We start from the raw sequence: 24,392 nt of genomic DNA on the forward strand, positions 1-24,392 counted from the left end.
AACAAGCCAAAGTCCTCTACTTTTTGATAATAAAAATGCATATTTGGTGCATCTACCAAATCTTTCTTCCTATTGAAGAAGCTAAATAGTTTTTCTAAAGTCAAAGATAAATCTATTGTATTAAGCACTGAAGTACTTAACAAACCCACTCTAATAATCTTTCTCACTTGCATGTTGGGGTCCACTTATTTTCTCCCCAATCAATATTAAACTGATCAATCTGTTAGGTTGAGAAAATAGCTATGAGAAGTCATAGCTGAAATAACTTTTTTCATATGCTCTTTTCTCATTATTGCCCCCCAAAATTTTCTTTTCTTTTTTGTTTATTTGTTTGGGGGCCACACTTGGAAGTGCTCAGGGGTTACTTCTGGCTCTGGGCTCAGAAATCGCTCCTAGCAGGCTCGGGGGACCATATGAGATATCGGGAATTGAATACGGGTCTTTCCCTAGTTATTCATATGGAAAGCAAATGCCCTATCACTGTGCTATCACTCTGGCTCCAAACCCCTACAATTTTTTGTTGCTCTATTTTTAATATACAAGGTCCAGAGTTTTCCTTCTGTAATTCTTTGGCATAAATCGACATCGCTGTCAATACTATTCGTTGTTCAATATTCACTTTCCCTGACTAAAGTGGAAAAGTTCCCTGCTCTCTTTGTTCCCAACCACTCTCTTCTGCAATTTTTTTTTTTGGGGGAGGAGAGGTGGGGGACCCCTGGTGATGCTCAGGAGTTACTCCAGGTTATGTGTTCAGAAGTCGCTCCTGGCTTGGGGGACCATATGGGACTCTGGGGGAATCAAACCATGGTCTGTCCTAAACTAGAGTAGACAAGGCAGACGCCTTACTGCTTGTGCCACTGCTCCTGCCCCTCTTCTGCAAGTTTTATACCTCCTTCTCTGTGTGAAATGCCTGGTGTGATTCCTCCATGCCCAAGGCTCAAATCTTGTATGATTCCACTTTCTTTCAAGGCTTCAATTAATATTTTGCTACTTATTTTCAGATTTCTTTTTTGTATTCATAAATCCAAAATCCTAGCAGATTTATCTACCTAAAACTCAGCATCTTCAGAACTGCTTGCACTGTGTTCTCATTTTTTTCTTCCTGATGGGTATGCCACTTCTTATAAAAATGGCCATCAGAACTAGGTTACAAAGGGACAAAGTGATAGTACAGTGTGGGAGGGGAGGGTGCTTGCCTTGCATATGGCAAATCCAGGTTTGATCTCTGGCACCAAATATAGTCTCTCCTGCAGTGCCAGGAGTGATTCATGAACACAGAGTTTGAATAAGTCTGAGAAAAAAACAGGTCTGACTTCAAAATAATAATAATAATAATAAATTTAGTTAACCTTATTTTGTTCTCACCTCATCACCAGGCATTCATAACATTCAATTAATCATCCACTGCAATTCTTTCATTTATATATTTTTCAACTCTCCACTTCTTTCTCCAAGGAAAACCTATTTAATTTGGTATGAATTATGGCAGATTCTTAACTATTATCTTCCTACCATATCACTTGCATATCCTCAAATCTTTTCTGTATCCTCTATTTTTTAAACCTTTTTATTCTTTACTAGCATCCCACTGACCCTATTTTTTTTTTTGTTGGTTGTTTGTTTTGTGGGGGGCACACCCGTTTGACGCTCAGGGGTTAATCCTGGCTATGCACTCAGAAATTGCTTCTGGCTTGGGAGAACCATATGGAACACCTGGTGATTGAATGGAGGTCCATCCTAGGGTAGTGCTTGCAAGGCAGATGCCTTACCTCTAGCGCCACCACTTCAATCCCCCATTGACCCTATTTTAATATATTTGACTGGTTCTTCCATCACCTCTGTGTTTATAAATACATTTATAATTAACTTTTGGGTCAAGAATTGAATATAAATTAGTTTGGTGTATCCGATTTAGTGTTTGATAGGTGGCAGCTTCTTGTAGAATTACTACATTCTTATGAAAAGTGAGGAATGTAGGAAAGTAATTGTGTCTAAATAGAAAGACACCCAAATTCAGAAGACCTAGGAATAGACAGAGAAATGTTAAGACTTTAAATACTTTTTTTTGTTTGTTTTTGGTTTTTGGGTCACACCCAGTGATGCTAAGGGGTTACTCCTAGCTCTGGGCTCAGAAATCGCTCCTGGTAGGCACAGGGGACCATATGCAGGGATTGAAACCACGAGTCTGTCCTGGATCAGCTGTGTGCAAGGAAAAACGCCCTACTGCTGTATTATCTCTCCCCTACCCCCAAGACTTCAAATACTTTTAATTAAAAAGAAATACTCAGAAAACTATGACTGTTTTTAACTCTGTAGTATTATTTTAAAAGTTTTTTAAAGTACTTTATACCATACCCAGCTGCTCTCAGAGCTTACTCTTGGCTGTGTACTTCAGGGATCACTCCAGGCAGTACCATGTTGTTTCCAAACAAGATAACATACCATATATAGTGATAAGAAAATATTAACTATGAACCAATAACTTTCTGACAATGCATATCTTATGAGATAGATGGATATATTTTTCAATTAGCTTGTGTATCCATGGATGAAATTACTTATTGATAGAAAGAATAAGAATTATCAGTTTTATTTATATTTTGGTAAATGTAGGCACTGAGATAGTTGATCATATATGTAAAAAGAGATGTTTTATTATAATATAGCCATGGGTTGCTTTAAAATATCCTTCTAAACACATAACAAAGTCAATTAATATTATTCCAAAGTTATTCTGTATTATTTTGTGGTGACTAATCCTTCTATTAAACTTCCTGAAAGGCCAAAGATTCTGTGAGTCATTGATTAGTATTAAAAAATAACATATCTTTGATTCTCCTGAATTTTTTTCCATTATGGACAAATGTTCCAATACAATCCAAGAAATAAAAGTGCACCTTTCATTGAAAAGTGATTGGAGATCAACGTGGAAGAGGAAAACTGGGTTTTCAAAGTATTGTCTAAGGTGGATCAATTTTTAAAGACCATATCTGAAAATTGGAAGCCAGAGGTGGAGGAAATATATAAGGATCCCTGTGGGGAAGAGTGGGCCTATGAAGATGACTACTATTTTAAACTCTGCAAATATCCCCATGAAAATGGACAGAGCCAAGATAATAACCAAATCAAAGACTATGGATTCCATCCTATGGCTAAGTTCCCCCGCAGATGCTAGGACCCCCTAAGTGAGTGAAGATAATCTGCTCACAGCTTCAAGAATTACAGACTATTGGTCTGATTGTGAAAATTATAGGGAAGCAGTGTGATCAGAGCTCAGAAGAAGACCAAAAAAACCACAGGCATTCTATGGAATATAGGTCAAGCCAGAGAAAACAGACCTGGAACAATTTCTCTCCCACATACTCATCAAAATTAAGGAGAAAACTGCCATTATCAACACCCGGTATTGTGAGGGAAACACTGAGTATAAAATTCAGGGTGAGAGGAACAATTGCTGGTAAAGGGAGCAAAGTGGTGACCCACATAAAAGTCAATTACTGAGGCTGAAGAGAGAAGATAGGGCAGAGGGAACTTGCCTTGCACACAGCTGACCCAGGTTTCAGCCCCAGCATCTCATATGGTCCTTCAAGCCTGCCTGGAGTGATTCTTGAGTGCAAAAGCAGGAGTAACCCTTGAGCAACACCAGTTGGCCCCCAAACAAACAAAAATAGTAAAAGTAAACCATTCAGGGATTAAAGCAGGAGTTTGGGAAAAGAATAAGGTCATATTTTGGGATATTTAATAGCAACACTAAGAGTTGTTAGTTTCAGAGAACTGACATTTCTTTATTGCTCCTTTTTATATGCTTTTATATTTTATTTGTTTATCTTTATTTGCTGTTACACATATAAAAAAATCTTAATTTGATTCTGGAGCAATAGCATAGCAAATAGAGCATTTGCCTTGCATGTGGCCAACCTGGGTTTGATGTTAGGCATCCCATATGGTTCCCTAAGCTTGCCAGGAACAATTTCTGAGCACACAGCCATGAGTAATGTCTGAGCACTGCTGAGTCTGGTCAAAACAAACAAAGAAAAAGAACTCAATTTATGGAAGAAGGTGCATGAGAGAAAAATAGTAGTTAAATAATTGTAGCACACAATTAAAATATGTTATAAGAAGAGCTAACAAAATTATTCTAGAAAGGGATGCCCAATAGAGGGAAGAAAATGAATTCTGACTGCCAGTGTGACCTACAGAACTGATAAAATCATAAATGCTAAAGAGTAACAATATAATCAAAAATCAGAAAAATGCTACCTGTGGAGTCTCTGCCCTGCTGTGCTTCTTCTGAGGAAACTGAGGACCTGAAGGGAGCCCTGTCCTGTGCTTCTCTGTCTTTCCTGAATTCTTGAAGCTCTCCTCAGAGCTCTGGGAAGCAAACCCCCAAAAACTGTCAACTAGAGACCCCAGAAGAGCGTGGCCATCCTGCTTTGCTTCACGGCTGTGCACTCTTTCTAACCAATAAACCCCACCACAATATGCAGGGGAAACCACATTATTAGCGTGACAATGGGGAAAACTCGCAGGCAAACACCATGCACAGAGAATGAAGATGATAGCTTGGATGACCTAAAAAATTCCAACCATCTGATTAACCTCTCAGATAAGGAACTTAAATTAGAAATATGGAAGATGTTTGTAGAACTCAAAGAAAGCATAGATTGATCTGAACAGAACACAAAGACAGAAATCAGAAAACACCAAAATGAAATAGCAGATCTGAAAAACACGGTAGCTCAACTGAAAACCTCAGTGGATGGCCTCGACAACAGAGTAACAGCAGCTGAGGAGAGAATCGGAGTACTGGAAGATGAGATGCAGAAAAACTCAACACAGCAGAAGAAACTGGAAAAGAACCTTAGGACAAACAATCAGGCAATGGAAAAACTACACAAGGAATGCGAACAGATGAAAATAGAAGTCTTTGATAAACTCAACAGAAACAACATAAGAATCATCAGAGTCCCAGAGGCCCAGGTAGGAGATCTCCAGGAAGAATCAACTGTCAAAGACATCATCAAAGAGATACTCCCAGAGTTAAAGACTACATGCAATCAAATCCTGCATGCCCAAAGAGTACCAGCTAAAAGAGACCCAAAGAAAAAAACCCCAAGACACATCCTCGTTACAATGACAAATCCCACAGATAGAGATAAAATACTGAAAGCAGCAAGATCAAAAAGAGAAATTACATTCAAAGGAGGATCCCTAAGACTTACAGCAGACATGTCACAAGAAACTCTCAAGGTCAGAAGACAGTGGTGGGATATTGTGACAAGATTGAATAAAATGAATGCCTCACCGAGAATACTGCACCCAGCCTGACTCACACTCAGGTTTGAAGGAAGGATACATAGCTTCATGGATAAACAACAGCTCAGAAACTTCACAGATGATAAAGCAGCCTTAAAGGAAAAACTGACAGTTCTACTCTAAGACAAGAGAGACCAACAAACACAGCAAACTTATCTACAAAAATGACATTAAATCCTATGACAATCATCTCCCTCAATGTCAATGGATTAAATTCACCAGTTAAAAGACACAGAGTGGCAAAATGGGTCAAAAAGATGAATCTAACCTTCTGCTGCTTACAAGAAACACACCTGAATAGACAGAACAAATATAGACTCAAAATCAAAGGCTGGAGGAAAATTATCCAATCAAACAACACACTTAAAAAAAGCTGGGGTGGCCATATTAATATCTGATGACACCAACTTTATACTCAGAAACGTTGTAAGGGACAAAGATGGACACTACGTACTAATCAAGGGATATGTGCAACAGAAAGAAATCAGACTATTAAACATATATGCACCCAATGAGAGACCAGCGAAGTATCTAATACAATTACTGACAAATCTGAAAGAAGACATCAATAATAACTCAATAATTGTGGGAGACCTCAACATGGCCATGTCAACACTTGATAGGTCAACCAGACTGAAACCCAACAAAAACATACTAACCCTGAAAAGAGTAATGGTAGAAAGAGGACTAGTAGATATATATAGGACTTTCCACCCCAAAAAACCTGGATACATATTCTTTTTCAATGTACATGGGTCATTCTCCAGGATAGATCACATGCTGACATATAAAACATGCCTTCATAAAATCAAGAGGATAGAAATCTTGCAGGCTACCTTTGCTGACCACAAGGCTCTGAAATTAGATGTGAACTCTAAAGCCACACAGAAGAAAATCTTTAACAATTGGAAATTAAAAACCCTGCTACTGAACAACCAGTGGGTCCGAGATGAAATCAAAGAGGAAATCAAAACTTTCCTGGAAACAAATGATAATGAAGACAAAAACTGCCAGAATCTATGGGACACAGCAAAAGCAGTCCTGAGAGAAAAATTTATAGCTTTGAAAGCACACATCAGGAAGGAAGAAGGGGCATACCTGAATAACTTGATGACGCAGCTCATAATATTAGAACACGACCAACAAAAGGAACCAAATATAGAAAGACAGAAGGAAATAACAAAATTGAAAGCAGAAATCAATGAAGTGGAAAACCAAAAAGCAATCTGAAAGATCAACAAAAGCAGAAGTTTGTTCTTTGAAAAAATAAACAAGATTAATAGACCATTGGCAAAACTCACAAAGAGAAAGAGAGAGAGAGAGAGTGAGAGAGAGAGACCTCTAACCCATATTAGAAATGAGAAGGGAAGATCACGACAGTAACTGCAGAGATCCAAAGGGTAATCAGAGACTACTTTGAGAAACTTTATGCTACTAAACATGAGAACATAGAAGAAATGGATAAATTCTTGGACACATAACCTTCCACAATTAAGTAAGTAGGATATAGCATATCTAAACAGCCCCAACACTATTGAGGAATTTGAAACTGTAATCAAACATTTGCCTAAAAAGAAAAGCCCAGGCCCAGATAGATTTACTAATGAATTCTTTCAAACCTTTCAAGAGGAGCTACTACCAATCCTAGCCAGGCTCTTCCATGAAATTGAAAAAACTGGAACACTCCCAAACAGCTTTTATGAAACCATCATCACCTTGATAACAAAACCAGACAGAGATGCTGCCAAAAAAGAAAATTACAGACCAAAATCCCTGATGAATGCAGATGCAAAGATCTTCAACAAAATCCTGGCAAATAGGATCTAATGCATCATCAAGAAGATCATACACTACGAACAAATAGGTTTCAACCCAGAAATGCAAGGATGGTTTAACATCCGTAAATCTATCAATATCATACACAGCATAAACAAAAATAAAAATAAAAATCACATGATCATATCAATAGATGCAGAGAAAGCATTTGATAAGGTTCAACACCATTCTTGATCAAAACTCTCAACAAGATGGGAATAGAAGGAACCTTTCTCAATATAGTTGAAGCCATCTACCATAATCCAATGGCAAATATTATCCTCAATGGAGAAAAACTAAAAAGCCTTTCCTCTAAATTCTGGTACAAGACAAGGCTGTCCTCTCTCACCATTCCTCTTCAACATAGTACTGGAAGTGTTTGCTATAGCGATCAGGCAAGAAAAAGATATCAAGGGAATCCAGATAGGAAAGGAAGAAGTCAAGCTCTCACTGTTTGCAAATGACATGATACTCTACTTAGAAAACCCTACAGACTCTACCAAAAAGCTTCTAGAAACAATAGACTCACATAGCAAGGTGGCAGGTTACAAAATTAACACACAGAAATCAATGGCATTTTTATACACCAATAATGATAGGAAAGAGATGGACGTCAAGAAGGCAATTCCATTCACATTAGTGCCACACAAACTCAAATATCTTGGAGTCAACTTGACCAAAGATGTGAATGACCTATACAAAGAGAACTATAGAGCCCTGCTCCAAGAAATAAGAGTGGACACATGGAAATGGAAACCCATACCGTGCTCATGGATTGGCAGGATTAACATAATTAAAATGGCAATACTCCCCAAAGCATTCTACAGATTTAATGCAATCCCTCTAAAGATATCCATGACATTCTTCAAAGAAGTGGATCTAACACTTATGAAGTTTATCTGGAACAATAAACACTCTCGAATAGCTAAAGCACTCCTAGGAAAAGGAGTAGGGAAGCATTACTTTTCCCAGCTTTAAACTGAACTACAAAGCAATAGTTATCAAAATAGCATGGTATTGGAATAAAGACAAACCCTCAGATTAGTGGAACAGGCTTGAGTTCTCAGACAATGTTCCCCACACATAAAATCACCTAATTTTTGACAAGGGAGCAAAAAATCTTAAGTGGAGCAGGAAAAACCTCTTCAACAAGTGGTGGTGGCAGAATTGGTTAGTCACTTGCAAAACAGTGAACATAGAACCCCAGTTAACATAATGTACAAAGATAAAATCCAAATGGATTAAAGACCTTGATATCAGACCTGATACCATAAGGTATATAGAACAACACGTAGGCAAAACACTCCAGGACATTGAGACTAAAGGCATCTTCAAGGAGGAACTGCACTTTCCAAACAAGTGGAAGCAGAGTTCAACAGATGGGAATACATTAATCTGAGAAGCTTCTGCACCTCAAAAGAAATAGTTCCCAGGATACAAGAGCCACCCACCATGTGGGAGAAACTAATCACCCAATACCCATCAGATAAAGGGCTAATATTCAAAATGTACAGGGCACTGACAGAACTTTACAAGAAAATAAAAACATCTAATCCCATCAAAAAATGGGGAGAAGAAATGAACACACCCTTTGATAAATAGAAATACAAATGGCCAAAAAGGCACATGAATAAATGCTCCTCATCACTGATCATCAGGGAGATGTAAAACAAAACAATGATGAGATACCATCTCACACCACAGAGACTGGCACACATCACAAAGAATGAGAATAATCAGTGCTGGAGGGGATGTGGAGAGAAAGGAACCCTTATCCACTGCCAGTGGGAATGCTGTCTAGTCCAACATCTATGGAAAGTGATATGGAGATTCCTCCAAAAATAAGAAATTGAGCTCCCATATGATCCAGCTATACCACTCCTAGGAATATACCCTAGGAACACAAGAATACAGTACAAAAACCCCTTCCTCACACCTATGTTTATCGCAGCACTATTCACAATAGCCAGGCTCTGGAAACAACCAAGATGCCCTTCACCAGACAAATGGCTAAAAAACTGTGGTACATATACACATGGAATATTATGCAGCAGTCTGGAGAAATGAAGTCATGAAATTTTCCTATACATGAATGTACATGGAGTCTATTATGCTGAGTGAAATAAGTCAGAGGAAGAGAGAGAGACTCAGAATAGTCTCACTCAATCTATGGGTTTTAAGAAAAATAAAAGTCATCTTTGCAATAATCTTTAGAGACAATGAGAGGAGGGTTGGAACTTCCAGCTCACTTCATGAAACTCACCACAAAGAGTGGTGAATGAAGTTATAGAAATAACGACACTGAGAACTACCATAATCATGTGAATGCATGAGGGAACTGAAAAGCCTGTCTAGAGTACAAGTGGTGGTGGGGTGGAATGGAGGGAGATTTGGGACATTGGTGGTGGGAATGTTGCACTGGTGAAGGGGGGTGTTTTTTACATGACTGAAACCCGATCACAATCATATTTGTAATCAAGATGTTTAAATAAATAAAAAAATATACTAATTTTTTTGTGATTAGTTGGTTAAATTGTATTTTCCTCAATCAATAAAATAAATGTACGAGGTGGCAGAAGAAAAAAATCAGAAAAACATAGAAATTAATATAAACCCTAAAAATCATTTTAGAATAAATTAGATTTCAGAAGTAAATACAAATGGTAAAAGACACAGAGAAGAGAAGAAAACATCCTATCAGTCATTAAAAATTTCAAAAGTGATAAGGAGAAAAGATATAAATGGTATTAGAAACTGTTAAAGGAGAGAGGTTCAATATGGATAACATATTTACCAGTTTTCATGATTTTTTTTTCACTGAAATGGACTACAAATGGTGATCTTTTTAACAGTAAAATGCCTATTTATATTCTGGTCTTGAAATGATGAGAAACTCAGACTTCTTGGAGAAATGGCTTATTCTGGTTAAGAAGTTTCCGCTGCTAGTATATTCATTATACCACAAAGTTAAGGAAACTAAAACTTATTAAAAATGCATCTTATGTTAGAAGCCAACATAAAACTTAGGGTCCCTAAACAAATATGATCTCTTTTGAATATCAATAAGGATTATATGCCAGTAAAGATGAGTTCATAATAATTCTTTTAAAGAAAATGAATTTGCACCAATGGATTGGAGAATTACACTCAAGAAAACCAGGTTTGATCCCCAGCATCACCTGGTCCCCTGAGTACCACCAGGAGTGACCCCAATAACAGAAATAGAGTAACACTTGAGCAGTTAAGTCAGGTTTCTCCCCACCCAAAGAAAAAAATTAGATAAAAACAAATCTGATGGTTTACACTAATGTTAATACACGTACTTTAGGAATAACTAGAGTTACTGCATCACTCCTATTGAAAAAGTGCAAATATCTTTTCACCAGTCACTAAGTCCTTTTTCATTAATCTACTCCTCTGTGCTTCTTTTCCTCCTTTGTTTTGGTAACTTTGGTTCTGTTTTAAGGACTTTCTTTTGTTGTATATTCTCTATGCCCTATAGCACATATGAATGAGATCATCTGATATTTTTCTCCTGACTTAATTTTCTTACCATGATTTTTTCTAGATCTGCTACTCTCATAGAAAAAAACACAACTCCATCATATTTTATAGTTAAGTAACATTCTATTGAACACACAAATATGTATATATGGTTATATATGTGTATATCACATTTTCATCATGTGTTGTTCTATTTTTGTACAATTATGTACTTTCCAATTTTAATTATTGTAAATATTGCTGCATAAACTTAAATGTTGTAAAAAATAAATCTGATTAACGTTTAGAAATACTAAAATTGTAATTTATTAATTTCTAAATTGATAAACACAAAGGCAGAATCTATCATATACATAGACAGCAAAATGAATTAAATGCTGCATGCTGTCTCTTCTGGGCATTTTGTTTTTCTGTGCAAATTTTCTCATCAGTGTGTGGGTATCCATGAAATAAATGGCTTGCTTACATGGGGTCAAATTGATTATATATACATATATATTTTAAGAAAATGATAATAATATAATTTTAATAATTCCTTGTTTAAACACTGCAATTACAAAAATGTTTATCGCTGGGTTTCAGACATAAAATGTGCAGCCCCCTTCACCAGTGTAATTTTTCCACCACCAATATTCCCATTTCTCTCCTGCCCCACCTCTTGCCTGTCCTCGAGATAGGCATTCTATTTCTCTCTATTTCTCTCTCTCTCTCTCTCTCTCAATATCATCGTTATGGTAGTTATTGTTGCAATTATTTCTCTAACTGCACTCACAACTCTTTGTGCTAAGCTGCATATCATGGATCCTTCTGGCCCTCTCTCTATTGTCTCTGGGTATTATTACTCTACTATCTTTTATTTTTCTTAAATCACACAGATGAGTGAGACTATTCTGTGTCTCTATCTTTCCTCTGACTTACATCACTCACATTCTAGACTCCATGTCAATCCATATCTTTGACAATGTTATAATTTCCTTCCATGAATAGAAAACTCTTCAAGAACAATTTGTTTGGGGCACGTGTCCCTGGTCTTTGCTCAGGAGTGATCTCTCTTATGGTCTGGGGCTGAATATAATATGGGGATCGAACCCAGATTGGCCGAATACAGGGTAAGTGCTTTAACTCCTGTACTGTCTCTCCCACCTCAAGACATATTTTAAATGTCATTTAAATTTAATATTTATAAACCTTTTCAACTTTTGAGAATATCATTCTCTAAATTCTCCCTGCAGGTTTTGTAGTTGATAAAAAAATTAAAATTACAGAGCACTAAGTTTTAAGGAGAAAACGTGGTTTTGATTTTTGCTTTTAGATGAACAAGGTTTTTAAGGGGATTAGCATGGTTTAATTCTTAATTAAATTCTGCCTAAAGCTGCACATAATTACTATAGCATGAAAGTAAGAAAAATAAAATAATTGTGTTGGAGTATATTTTATGAGAGCTAAAAATGTGAGATTTAACTTCATCAAGTAACAAAAATAAAGCTGACTTTAGTAATAATGAGAGGAAATACGCAGAACATTAAATATGCTTTTTTGGTTTTGTTTTGTTTTCCGAATCAGTCTCCTATGAAACTGAGAGTAAAGGCTTATAATTCTGAAACTTGAATTCACATTAGAATATAATAATAATTTAAAATAATGTTTAGGTGGGATTTATGAACAATAAAATACATTATTGTAATAACACCCACAGACGATAGAGATGAGGACTGGAAGGTCTGGCCTACGAGATGAAGCTTACCACAAAGAGTGGTGAGAGCAGTTAGAAAACTAACTGCCCTGACAACTATCATGACGATGGTAGTGAGTGAGAGATATAGAATGCTTGTCTGGAAGACAGGCAAGAGATAAGGGAGAAAGAAGATGGGGTCATTGGTGGTGAGAATGTTGAACTGGTAAAGGTGGGGTGCTCTATTTATAACTGAAACCCAGCTACAATCATGTTTATAATCATGGTGCTTAAATATATTATTTTAAAAAATAAAATAAAATAATGTTTTAAAATCTTTACCTCTGGCTTAAGGCATGCAAAAGACAGCTAAATGCTAATTCTTTCTTTGTAGAAGGCAGAAAGTTCACTTTGATATTTTCTTTTCTCCTTGTTTTCATGAAAACAAATAAGCGGTGTTTCAAGTTCAGTCTTGGTTCTGAATAAAAGGCTACAAGAAGAACTGATCATTCTGTCTCATTTATTCAATTCAAACCCTGCTTCAAAGGCCACGTGGCTGATCACAAATTCCATTTGTAGGAAATTTTCAGAATAGACAAATCTGTAGTACAGAATTAGGTTAGTGATTTCCTCAGAGATATTGGGTTGAGACTGGAAATGATTGCTGTCAGCAAGGGCTTTGTTAGGGCCTGGGGCCATGTTCAAAGTTTGGTGGTAAGGATCACCACTCAGGCTTGGAAGGAGAGAGAAAATCCCAAAGTGTACTTGCCAACTGGGTGAACTACTACTTGACAACTGGCTGAACTATTGTGAGGTAAATGGAGGCTTTTGATACAGTTCCCATTTGTATCTGTGTTTTCTCTGCCTACCTTTTCTCTTTCCCCTGGGGGAGGGGTTTGTTTGATTCTCAATAAATGGGAGGCGGGAATGCTAGGGACGGGGTGGGAGGGCATCATCTTGGCTTGTGGTTCTACGTTGTGGAGCAACTGGCTCCTGGGTGAACACCTTACTTTGAGAGTTTTTCCTGCTTGCTAAAACCTTCATATCTGTGTGGATTACTTATTTCGGAGTACTACAACCAGACCAACACCTCCTGTCCTCCCCGGATAGGGGGTATGGAATTTCCCTTCCTTCCTTCCTTGGGGAAGGAACAACCAATGAATAACCAATCTGTCTCTCTACAAACTTTCGTGGGTGTGTAATAAATAATAAGCAATACAAGGGTTACAGAGAAGCAGAATAGCAGAGAAGAATTTCATCAAAGGCACCGAACCTCTGTTCTAATCCCACTTTACATCTCAAAAGTCATCTATCAGAACCTTCTTAGCAAATGATCTAAAAACCCAAGACCAAGTGCCCACTGGCACTTACAGGGAGAATGAGACCAGTACCCGCTTCCTTGTAGTTCATAATTGAGATAGAGAAGATGGAGCTACTGCCTCTTGTCAAGATTGAAAGGCTCTGCAGAATGCTCCTTTTTAAAAAATCACTTGTCTTACAGATACTCCATTTTTTCATGTCTTTTCACGAATGTGCTGCCATGAAATGTGTTTCTTCTTTCCTCCTCTCCCTTCCATATGGCCATCATGAGACTAAAAGAGGTCAGACCTTGGATCTCTTGCCACTCTTTTCTACAACCAAAGAGTTGACATACACTAGTTCCTTTCTCTTGGACTTTGTGCCCTTTTTCAAAAAGGTATTTTGTTTTTACAGATCTTTCACAATTGTATTTCAGTTACATAGTTACAGTGAATTAGGGCCATTTCCACCACCATTATTGACCTCCCTCCATCATAGTTCCAAGCCTATATCCCATGTCTCCATCCTGAGTCCTTTGGTCTACTAGTTTAAAAGGTCCATTTTGTATTTAGCTTGTTATAGTTTGTGACTCTTGATTTTTTTGTTGTTGATTTTAGCGTGGGTATTTTGATCTGACCATTTTTTTTCTCACTCAGTGCACCTGAGACCACTTGTGTGCCCTTTTATTTTGTAGAAACAATAGGATAACCATATTTACCAAAAAGAAGAAAAGTGGGCCCAGAGAGATAGCACAGAGGTGTTTGCCTTGCAAGCAGTCAATCCAGGGCCAAAGGTGGTTGGTTCGAATCCCGGTGTCCCATATGGTCCCCCATGCCTGCCAGGAGCTATTTCTGAGCAGACAGCCAGGAGTAATCCCTAAGCACCGCCGGGTGTGACCCAAAAACCAAAAAAAAAAAAAGAAAAGAAAAGAAAAAAAAAGAAAAAAAAGTGAGAACAAAATCTCAGCACCATTATGAAAAAACAAAAAATATAAAGTCTGTTAGTCTTCAGCAATTTAATTCACTTGATCTCACATACTCATGATCCTCACCAGAAAGCTTATTGCCAAGTGTCTATTATCTGCTCTTGAGAGGCTGGTTCTGAGCTAAGGCAAAAAACCCTCAAGTGTTGTTGCCCTGAAGGTACCTCAGTTCCTTTTCAAATCACGTAGACATCTTTGACCCATTTTGCATCTTGGGACTAGTTGGGACCAGTGGTGCATTCTGGGAGGCTTGCATGTAGGAATCCTGCATCTTCTCTCACCTTTGATGATCCAAACAGCCACCTGACAGCAGGAACTCATGCCCTTCTTCTTCCAGAACTGAAAGCAATTTTGTCCAAAGATTTTTTTTTTGGGGGGGGGGCACACCCGTTTGACGCTCAGGGGTTACTCCTGGCTATGCACTCAGAAATCGCCCCTGGCTTGGGGGGACCATATGGGACACCAGGGGATCGAACCGCGGCCCGTCCTACGCTAACGGTTGCAAGGCAGACACCTTACCTCTAGCGCCACCTTCCCGGCCCCGTCCAAAGATTTTTACCAACGTACGTATGCATATTTTGTTGAGTAACATCTTTTTTTGTCAACAATTTTATGTCATGCCAATGATTTAAAGTAATGTCATGACAATGATTTAAAGTAACCTAAATGATGTTGGATGTTTCCTTCAGTAATAAAATTGATATTACTAATGAAGAGCACATGTAGAATTTTCTGGGTTAATAATACAATTGACCGAAAAAGAAAATATATAGTGTATATGTTTTTTATATTAATGATCTAACATAGCATGAAATCACTGTGTATATATATACATACACATTGACTCTATATAAAAATTCTGTCTAATATATCAACTTTTCTGTATTGGAGAATGGAGATTCACAAGTCCGGAGTCTCAGAGGACAGGATTCCCTCCAACAGTTCTCCGCTACTCTGGTAAATGTTTCTATGCAATCACCTGAAGGTGTTGTGCTTCCCTGAATCTGCATTTTTGGGAATCACCCTGATACCTTGAAAGTGCTCAGCAAACCACAGGACTGAACACCCCAAATGCTCTAGGGACCATCAGGTTTTAGGATCAAACCCAGGTGGCCCACGTACAATGCATAAGTCTTAACTTCTGTACTATGTCTTCCCAGCCACACTAAAAATGTCTGAATTTTATCCAGATATATTTACTTAATTTCCTTCCCCACACTTATATATCCTTTCCTTCACTATATATATAATATCCACTAGATATTATTAATATGTCCATTTTATCCAGACTTAGATAGTATCAATATGACAATTTTATCCAGATATATTTACTGCAGGTCTTTCCCCAAACTTGTAGATGCTTTCCTTCACCATATATAATATCCACTTAGATATTATATGTGTACATTTTACTTATATATGATGTATGTTATGTCTATATATAAAATTTTCCATATATTTTAAAATTATAATATCAATTTCTTTCTACATAGATACTTATAACTAGGATTTGGCTCTTTTGATAAGTAAAGCTCTGATATCAGCAACGAGAGAACCAAGTAGAGCTGGAGATGTGAGTTCTGTAAGGGAGAAAGGCCTGACTAGGCAAGAAACTGAGGGTGGAGTTTCAGCCTGAATATCACAGGATCAGGGTTAGGAGGAGCCCAGTCTGGTTTGAGTCTAAGGGGATCATTAGTGTAGGAGTCAGAGTCAGGCAGGGGGACCTTGATTCTTCCCAGACCTTCATCTCCTTTGATGCAGCCCAGCCCACTTCTCTCAGGGTCCTGACTCAAGTGTGAATGACATGCAAAAATAATCATATGCACACACACACACCCGCACACACATACACACACATACACACACACACACACACACACAAAATAATGCTTAAGCCAAAAATCTAGGCTCCAAGGCCAAGTTATGGAATGTATAAAAATCAATGTGCATACTTGGTTTGGGGAGATTTGGGCCCCCATCCCCAACTCTGGGATCTAATGACTTAGAAAAGCAAATTAGATCTGGGATCTAATGCTTTAGGGGACAAATCTTGATTATTATGCATTTGAATAGGCTTCTATTCTCATAAACCTTGTATTTTTGAGAAGCACTCCTAGCCAAATAAATCCATATAAATTAATATCTCCAGACCTGGATATATATACATACATATTTGATTTGATTTAGGTGACTATAATGGGTTCACCAATTCAGTATTCAGGACAACTGTGTTGAAGTATTATTTACTACTTTTTAATAATATTTACGCTATCTTCCTGTGAACCCTCATCAGATTCCATCAGTGCCTCATTTTGTATACATGACAGGATGTTTTAATGTAATATGGAATTATGTCTTCCACCGCCTTTGATCACAACTTCAGCACCACATTAGAAAGGAAAATTGCCTCAAGTGACAATTATACATTCAAAGCCTTATTTTGAAGCATGTGCTCTGTTTCAGGATGCTATTTGTGCCTCCTTGATTCTCTCACAATCTCTTTGAAAAACTGTAGCAGAAGAGAAGCCTAAACTTGGGGTGAAAATGCTGGAACAGATGAGAGGGGGTGTCTTTGCTGTATCCATAGCGCATTTAAACAGCTCAGACTAGTTCCGTCCATGTAACCTGTAAAACTTCCGCATGTAATCTTGACCATGCCTCATTCCAATGCTGCTAGCCCGTTGATGGCCAGTGACCTAAGAAATAATCTAGGACCAATTTTGTATAGCAGAGCATAATAACACAGAGATTGAAAGCTCACAAAAACCTGCACAAGGGTGTTTCTGTTTCCTCATTCACACCTGCCAAAACAGAAGCAAACAAGCAAAGCTTCAAGATGATGAATAGATAGATTGTGTGATCCATCCAGACAGTGACTGTGACTCAGCACTAAGACAAGTGTGTTCTCAGCATCAAGAAGATGGGGAAGAAACTGAAGGACATGTTCCTCAGTGAAATAAGCCAACAAGAAAAAGGCCACTTACTCTATCATTGCAAATGTATCATCCTTCAATGTAGGCAAATATAGATTAAAAATAAAAAAGTATAGATTATAAGTAAAAAGGTTCATTGGAAGTAGGAGTACAGGGTAAAGGGTGAGGAAGTTGTGCAAATGGTTGGGGCAGATGCCTGGCAGCCTTACATACACAGAGTTCTGAATTGGATTTCTGCTACCACATGGTCTTCTGAGCACTGTTAGGTTGATCTTGGGGTTCAGAGATGTACTGGGCAGAGCACCTTTTTCTTGTCCTCTGCACCTAAACAGCCATTCTGTTATGTGAACTGGGACTACTGGTATGTTCATGGCCCCAAGATATATGAGCACTCTGGGATAAAACCTCCCTTACTCAGAATATTTCAAGGGTTGCCAAGAATTGGGAAATTAACAAAAAGGTCTTTTTCGGATAGTTAAAAGCTGACTAGATCACAGATATGTTTAGATCACTGAAAATTCCTAGTCTGATACCATGATGATAGATCCAGGTCATTCTATATTAATCTAAACACAGACATTGTAGAGTGATCCCCAAGATAAATTATGGTTTTGGGCTATTCAGATGTGATAATGTAGGTTTTTCCTTGGTTCAAAGGAAACAGTGTTCTGCTGAGTCTTGTTGACAAAACTTGCTATCAGGATGAAAAGTGCAAGGGACAGCTGTCAATTGCCTCACTTTTTCCTCAAATCATTCTGTGAGTCCAAAATTATCCTAAAGTATAAGGAATGAAAGAGATTGGAAACTTGCCTATAGAATCTCTGATTCATGGAGATGCATTCACCTCCACATTTGGCCTGAATCGCAGCATTAGTTACAGCAGCTGAGAACTGAAAAGAGTCTTAGTGTCTGCAGATGAACAACTCAGGTATGAACTCCTGGTTCTGTACTCAAGAATCACTCTTAGTGGGGTTCAGAATATTACATGGGGTGCCAGGGATTGATGTCTGTTTGGCCACATGTAAGTCAAGTGTTGTACTATGGCTTCAGTCCCAAATTTTCTCATTTTTATTGGTTACTTTATTTTATACTGTATTCTTTGACAGTGGTTATTATTTATAGAGAATCTTGTAGTTATGAAAGTCAGAAATTAACACCTGTTACCTGAAGTAAACTATGTTCTTCGTTAAGACAGTATAGATATGAAGAACAAGATGGCTGTATTATAATTCATAATATATTTGGTTCTGACGTCCTAAGAATCTAAGAGGAGTTCAAACCCTCTTCATTTTTCAACTCTGTTCCTCATAGAAGCTTATTTTGTAATTCAAAAGGCACAAGTAGTATTGGCAACCTTGACAGTCAAAAGGCAATCAAAATGGAAAATGAAAAAATATATTTCATGCCAGGCAAAGAATTTCATTTTGGGGGTTAAGAATTCCACATAGAAATGAAAACATCTCCTCCTTTCTTCTGTAAGACTGAGAGGTTTTAGTGGGGGAAAATAAGAAGGTGTGGTAAGTATCTAAAAAGAATATTTGATTCTTGTTAATAGACTAAACTCTCATTTGCATATAATCAACTAAGCATTCTGTCGAAAGAAGAAAAGGAGTCTGTGATGGATTCTGTCCCTCAACTCAAAGCCTGTCATTATTAGTCCTAGCAGGATGATTTCTCAGGCCCTTGTTAATTCGACAATTCCAGAAAATAAAAATATTGTTTGACACTTTGACCGAGTCAAGGAGACAGGTTCTGAATATTCTTCTTGAATAGATTCCCAGCTTCCATTTCAAGCAAATGGTGTAGGCCTAGCAAGAAAACAGGAGTTAATAGAAAACAGCAAGAGTATAGTTGGTCAGACCTTTGACCTGCAAATAATCAAATGAGTTTAGATCCCCAAACCACAGATGGTCCCTTGAGCACTGCCAGGAGTATTTCCTGCATATACAGCCAGAAGCAATTGTGGGGTGTGACCACAAAACCAAATGTGAAGTGAAAATACCAGTTTCACCAATGTCCATTTTCACAGCCACAGCATCACTAATCGGCAAGATATTCCAAATCCCCAAAGCATAGTGGTGTGTCACAACATGCCTGTATAAAATAAAATTTACAATGCAACATTCTATCATTTATACATGGATGTTGATAAATATATAAAGGTATGTGCAGATAAGAATGGGGAGAAATAAGAGTCTGGTAGCCACAGTTTGTGCAAACACTAAAATAAGGCCTCAAATGTAGAATGACCATATTATGTAGCAACCCCACTCCTGCATAGGCTCTCAAAGTAATTAAAATAAGGACCTCAACGACGTATATTCCTCTTTGGGACAACACTAATCACAATCCATGACTTCTAGAAACAACCACTAACTAGGTTGGGGTCAACAAGGTTGTAGAGCAGGCTAGGCTTTATAAATAGGACTGACTATGGTTCAATGCCCCTTACCCCACACACACACCCCAGATAGTCCCTGGGCATCACTAGGACTAATTTTGATGAAACAGCAGAATAATTGGTAACAGGGCACTGGATTCAACTATTTTAAAACACAAACTTAGGAAAAGCAAATGTGCCTGGTCTGGACTCCAAAGTTATTTTCTTGCCTCATTATTATTTTCTCTTCTGTTTTGTTTTGGGGCCACATCGGGTAGGACTCAGTGTTTACTCCTGGCTCTGTGCTCAGGAATCACTCCTGGCAGACTGGGGATGGGGGGACCATATATGTTGCCAGGGATCAGACCCAGGTCAGTAGCATGTAGGGTAAGTGTGCTGCCTGCTGTACTCTGGCTTCAAGCCCTATAGTCTCTTGATTTTAATATTTATATCCCCTTGCTTTGCCTTGTTACTGTGAAGCCCACAGTAGTAGTAGCAATTCCAAGGTCACTCATATTTGGCTGTCAAAGAAAGAACAGGTTTTTTGGAGACATTGTGATCTTACAAGGCAAAGAACACCACCAGACTTCTACTTGGCAAGTGGGGGTGTCAGGATCAAATTAACAGCATCACGTTCATAAAAGGCAGCACCAGGACTCCTGAGCCCACTGTCTGCTATTTTTGAGTCAAAACTGCTTCGCAGAGGCTGCAGCTAGAGCACAGCATAATTTGCCTTGCACATGGATGATTCGGATTGGATTCCCAGAATGCCATATGGTCATGAGCCTGTCAGAAGTGATTTTTGAGTGCAGAGCCAGGAGTAACTCCTGAGCCCCACTGAGTGTAGCAAAAAAAAAAATGACAAAAAATTATTTTTCCTCAATTGCACAGAGGGTAGGGCATTTTGTCTTGAATGTGGCCGACCCCTGTTTGATCCCCACCATCCCATATGGTCCCCAGAGCTTGCCAGAAGTAATTTCTGAGTGCAAAGCCAGGAGTAACCCCTGAACATTGCTGGTGTAGCCCAAAGCAAAGCTAAACAAAGCAGAACAAAAAATAAAAACAAAAAAAAAATAACAGCTTCAGAAAGTTTTCACTTTCTGATGGCATTTATCTTTTTTTTTGTTTTGTTTTGTTTTGTTTTGGTGTCCCACCCGGCAGCACTCAGAAGTTACTCCTGGCTCTATGCTCAAAAATCGTCCCTGGCAGGCACGGGGGACCATACAGGATGCCGGGATTCGAACCACCTTGCATGCAAAGCAAATGCCCTATCTCCATGCTATCTCTCCAGCTCCAGATGCCATTCATTTAAAGTAGGGATTATTGTCACCAGTTAAGTCTGATTACCTCTTATCAGAGTCTAGGATAGCAGAAAATTAACTGCACAAACATCGAGTTTCCAGAATTTGCATCTCTGGAAATGAGTGATGGTGTTTCCTGGATTACAGGATCCCAGTAGGTGGGAAATACCCAATACACTTTGACCTGCTCTTGGAGCCTTTTCCCATTTGAAGTCACCTCCCCACTCACCTCTCACTCCCCAAAGGTGGTATAGATTTCTGAAATATCAACTGGATCCTTTCACATGTTAAAGCAGCAGTACAGCTCAAATAAATGGCAAGACATCTGGTTTCCACAGACCTTTTTCTTCGGAAGCTTATGCTTCTCTTGCCAGAGGGGTGAATTTAGTAGAGCCTTGTTTCTGTCTTCATTCTGTTGGAGACTTTGCAGAGACAAAGCTCATCTCATACCCGAGGGCCAACTTAACTTAACCAGGTGTGTGAAACTGGATGAATTTCTCAGAACTTCCAAATTAACTGGCCTGACAGTTCAGTAACAGGGAAGCCACTTCAGTGTGAAGATACCCAAGAGTACAAAGAGGGTAGAAGCCTTAGAAAGTGGGATCAAGAGTAGCCAATCAGGCTCTTCCCTGAGTGAATGAAGTCTGCGAAGGACCAGAGAAGGTGTGATCCAGAGTTTGCAATGAGATCAAAGAAGACACAGCAATATTTTGGGCCATTTCTACAGAAAAAAAAATGTCTTCAAGTCATGCACAAAAGCACAGTTGAAATAAACTACTTCAACCTTAACTACTAAGTCTAAGATCTTCATAGTGCTGGGACTATAGGCATTAGGCTGTTTTCATATCCATGTAAACTTTAACTTCATGGCATTCATAAGTCTCTGATTTACTAAAATCAGAAAGATTTCTTGTAAATATTTGAGATGAACCTTCAATTTCAGCGATAGTATCAATCAAAAAACTCGTGATTCTGGGTCTTTAGAAATAGGTAACAAAAATATTTACAAAGAAGTCTGTAAATAAGAACTGGTAAGGATTACTATCATAGAAAATTAGAAAGAAATTTTAATAGAATCACTTATAAAGTAATAGAGCAAAGGACAAAAATTAAAGAAAATATTAAGAGTTCTGTTTCATTTTTCAGCTTAACGATGGCTTTTAAATGCTAGCAGTATTCTCTGTGAATATCTCTAGTGAAAGGATATCTTTTATTGGTAAAACAAGAACCAAAAAAACTTCTAATTCTATTACTTATATTACACAGCTGATTTCTCCAGATCACAAGATCTCATTAAAATAAATTTTATAATTTATTTATAATTTATATATAATTTATTTATTAATTAAATTGATAAAATTCATAATTTAATTCCAAATCAGTATTTACAAACTTGAATAGGGAAAGCTAAAAAAAATACTGAAATCATCCAAGGAACACATTTCTTAAACAAAATTCTTTTGTTTGTTGGGCTAAACCCAACTGCACTCAGGTGTTACTCCTGGATCTGTGCTCAGAAATTTCTTCTAGCAGACTGGAAGGACTATATGGGCTGCTGGGGATTGAACCTAGGTCTGTACATGCAAGGCAAGTGCCCTACCTGCTGTGCTAACTCTCTGGCTCCAGGAAATACATTTTTAATACCATCTTTCCTTCTAATTGTTTTGGTTGCACTTTTTGAGTTCTTATTAATTTTTTTTTTTTTTTTTTTTTTTTTTTTTGGTTTTTGGGCCACACCCTGTGACGCTCAGGGGTTACTCCTGGCTATGCGCTCAGAAGTTGCTCCTGGCTTCTTGGGGGACCATATGGGATGCCAGGGGATCGAACCGCGGTCTGTCCTAGGCTAGCGCAGGCAAGGCAGTCACCTTACCTCCAGCGCCACCGCCCGGCCCCGAGTTCTTATTAATTTTATAACTAAATAGTATTTATTTTTCTCTAGATGTCAGTGACTTGAGAATAAGTTGTCTATAAAATACACCAGACTTTCAATTATGTTTTTAAAAATTTTGGTCCATTGAGCACATCTGTTTCCAACTCTTAAAATTGTTAATTTTCCATTTTCCAGTTTTTGCTCGGCATGTTCTTACTTATAATCTAAGAGTTTCAGGCACCTCAAAAAGAATTATAGTTGTTTCCAAAAACATTTATAGATAAAGAGCTATAGGGAAAGTAAAGGTTTTCAGAATTTTGAAGAGTAAGAACGAAATTATGTGATACTTCAAAGCTGTATACTGATACAACTTTTCCAACCTATCAATTATATCAATACTTTGACTATTTACACTTCTAATTACTCTCCAATGCCATTTCTAATATGCATTTTGTAATATGCAATTTTCTTATTCTGTTGTAAGTTATCCCAAAGTGCTCAAAAAAACTTAAAATATTAGTTAAATATTATTATTCAGTTCTTAAATGTATTTACACACTATACATTTATAAATTATAAATTATGTAAAATGTTGGTTTTACTTCTGGTAGGATGGCTCAGTATAACTTTTATTTCTGGCACTGCACTGAGCGGTCACTCCTGACAGTGTTCAGGGAAACATATGAGGTGTCAGGAATTGAAATGGGTCAACCACATACCTGAAAAGCACCTTATACCTGTGCTATTTTTTTCAAGCTAAAAATTTTCTTTTTAAATCTACATATCACATCTTAGGGGCGGAGCAATGGCACAATGGGGAGGGTGTTTCATTTGCATGCCGCCTACCTGGGTTAGATTCCTGGCATCCCAGTGTTCCCTTGAGCACTGCCAGGAGTAATTTTTGAGCACTGAGCCATAATTAACTCCTGAGCACTGCCACGTGTGCTCAAAAATCACACACAAAAAAAGTAAAGAAAAATAAATAAAGCTTCTTAAATAGAAATATGCATGTCACTTCTCTTCAGAAAGGTTCGATGTAATTTTAGGAAGTGGAATATGTGTATTAATCACATATAAACATAGCTCAATTTTATTATCTTATAATGCATTTTCATTATTTATTGTTTTTTTGTTTGTTTTTGTTTTTTTGTTTTAGGGTCACATTCAGCAGTGCTCAGGGGTTACTCCTGGCTCTATGATCAGAAATTGCTCCTGGCAAGCTCGGGGGACCATATGGGATGTCGGGATTTGAATCACGGTCCTTCTGCAAGCAAAGCAAATGCCTTACCTCCATACTATCTCTCCAGCCTCTATTTATTG

At 37.9% G+C, this 24,392-nt stretch overlaps 1 protein-coding gene across 1 annotated transcript in view; it reads right to left on the reverse strand.

The window, feature by feature from the left end:
- The window catches only part of CCDC102B (coiled-coil domain containing 102B), a 217,787-nt gene that overhangs the window by 176,583 nt on the left and 16,812 nt on the right, over nucleotides 1–24,392 (reverse strand). The window contains exon 4 of the mRNA XM_049781667.1: nucleotides 14,870–14,927. Coding sequence (XP_049637624.1) covers nucleotides 14,870–14,927 — 58 coding nt within the window. The remainder of the gene's footprint in view (nucleotides 1–14,869; nucleotides 14,928–24,392) is intronic.

This window comes from Suncus etruscus, chromosome 10 (genome assembly GCF_024139225.1).
Source record: "Suncus etruscus isolate mSunEtr1 chromosome 10, mSunEtr1.pri.cur, whole genome shotgun sequence".
Classification (NCBI taxonomy): Eukaryota; Metazoa; Chordata; class Mammalia; order Eulipotyphla; family Soricidae; genus Suncus; species Suncus etruscus.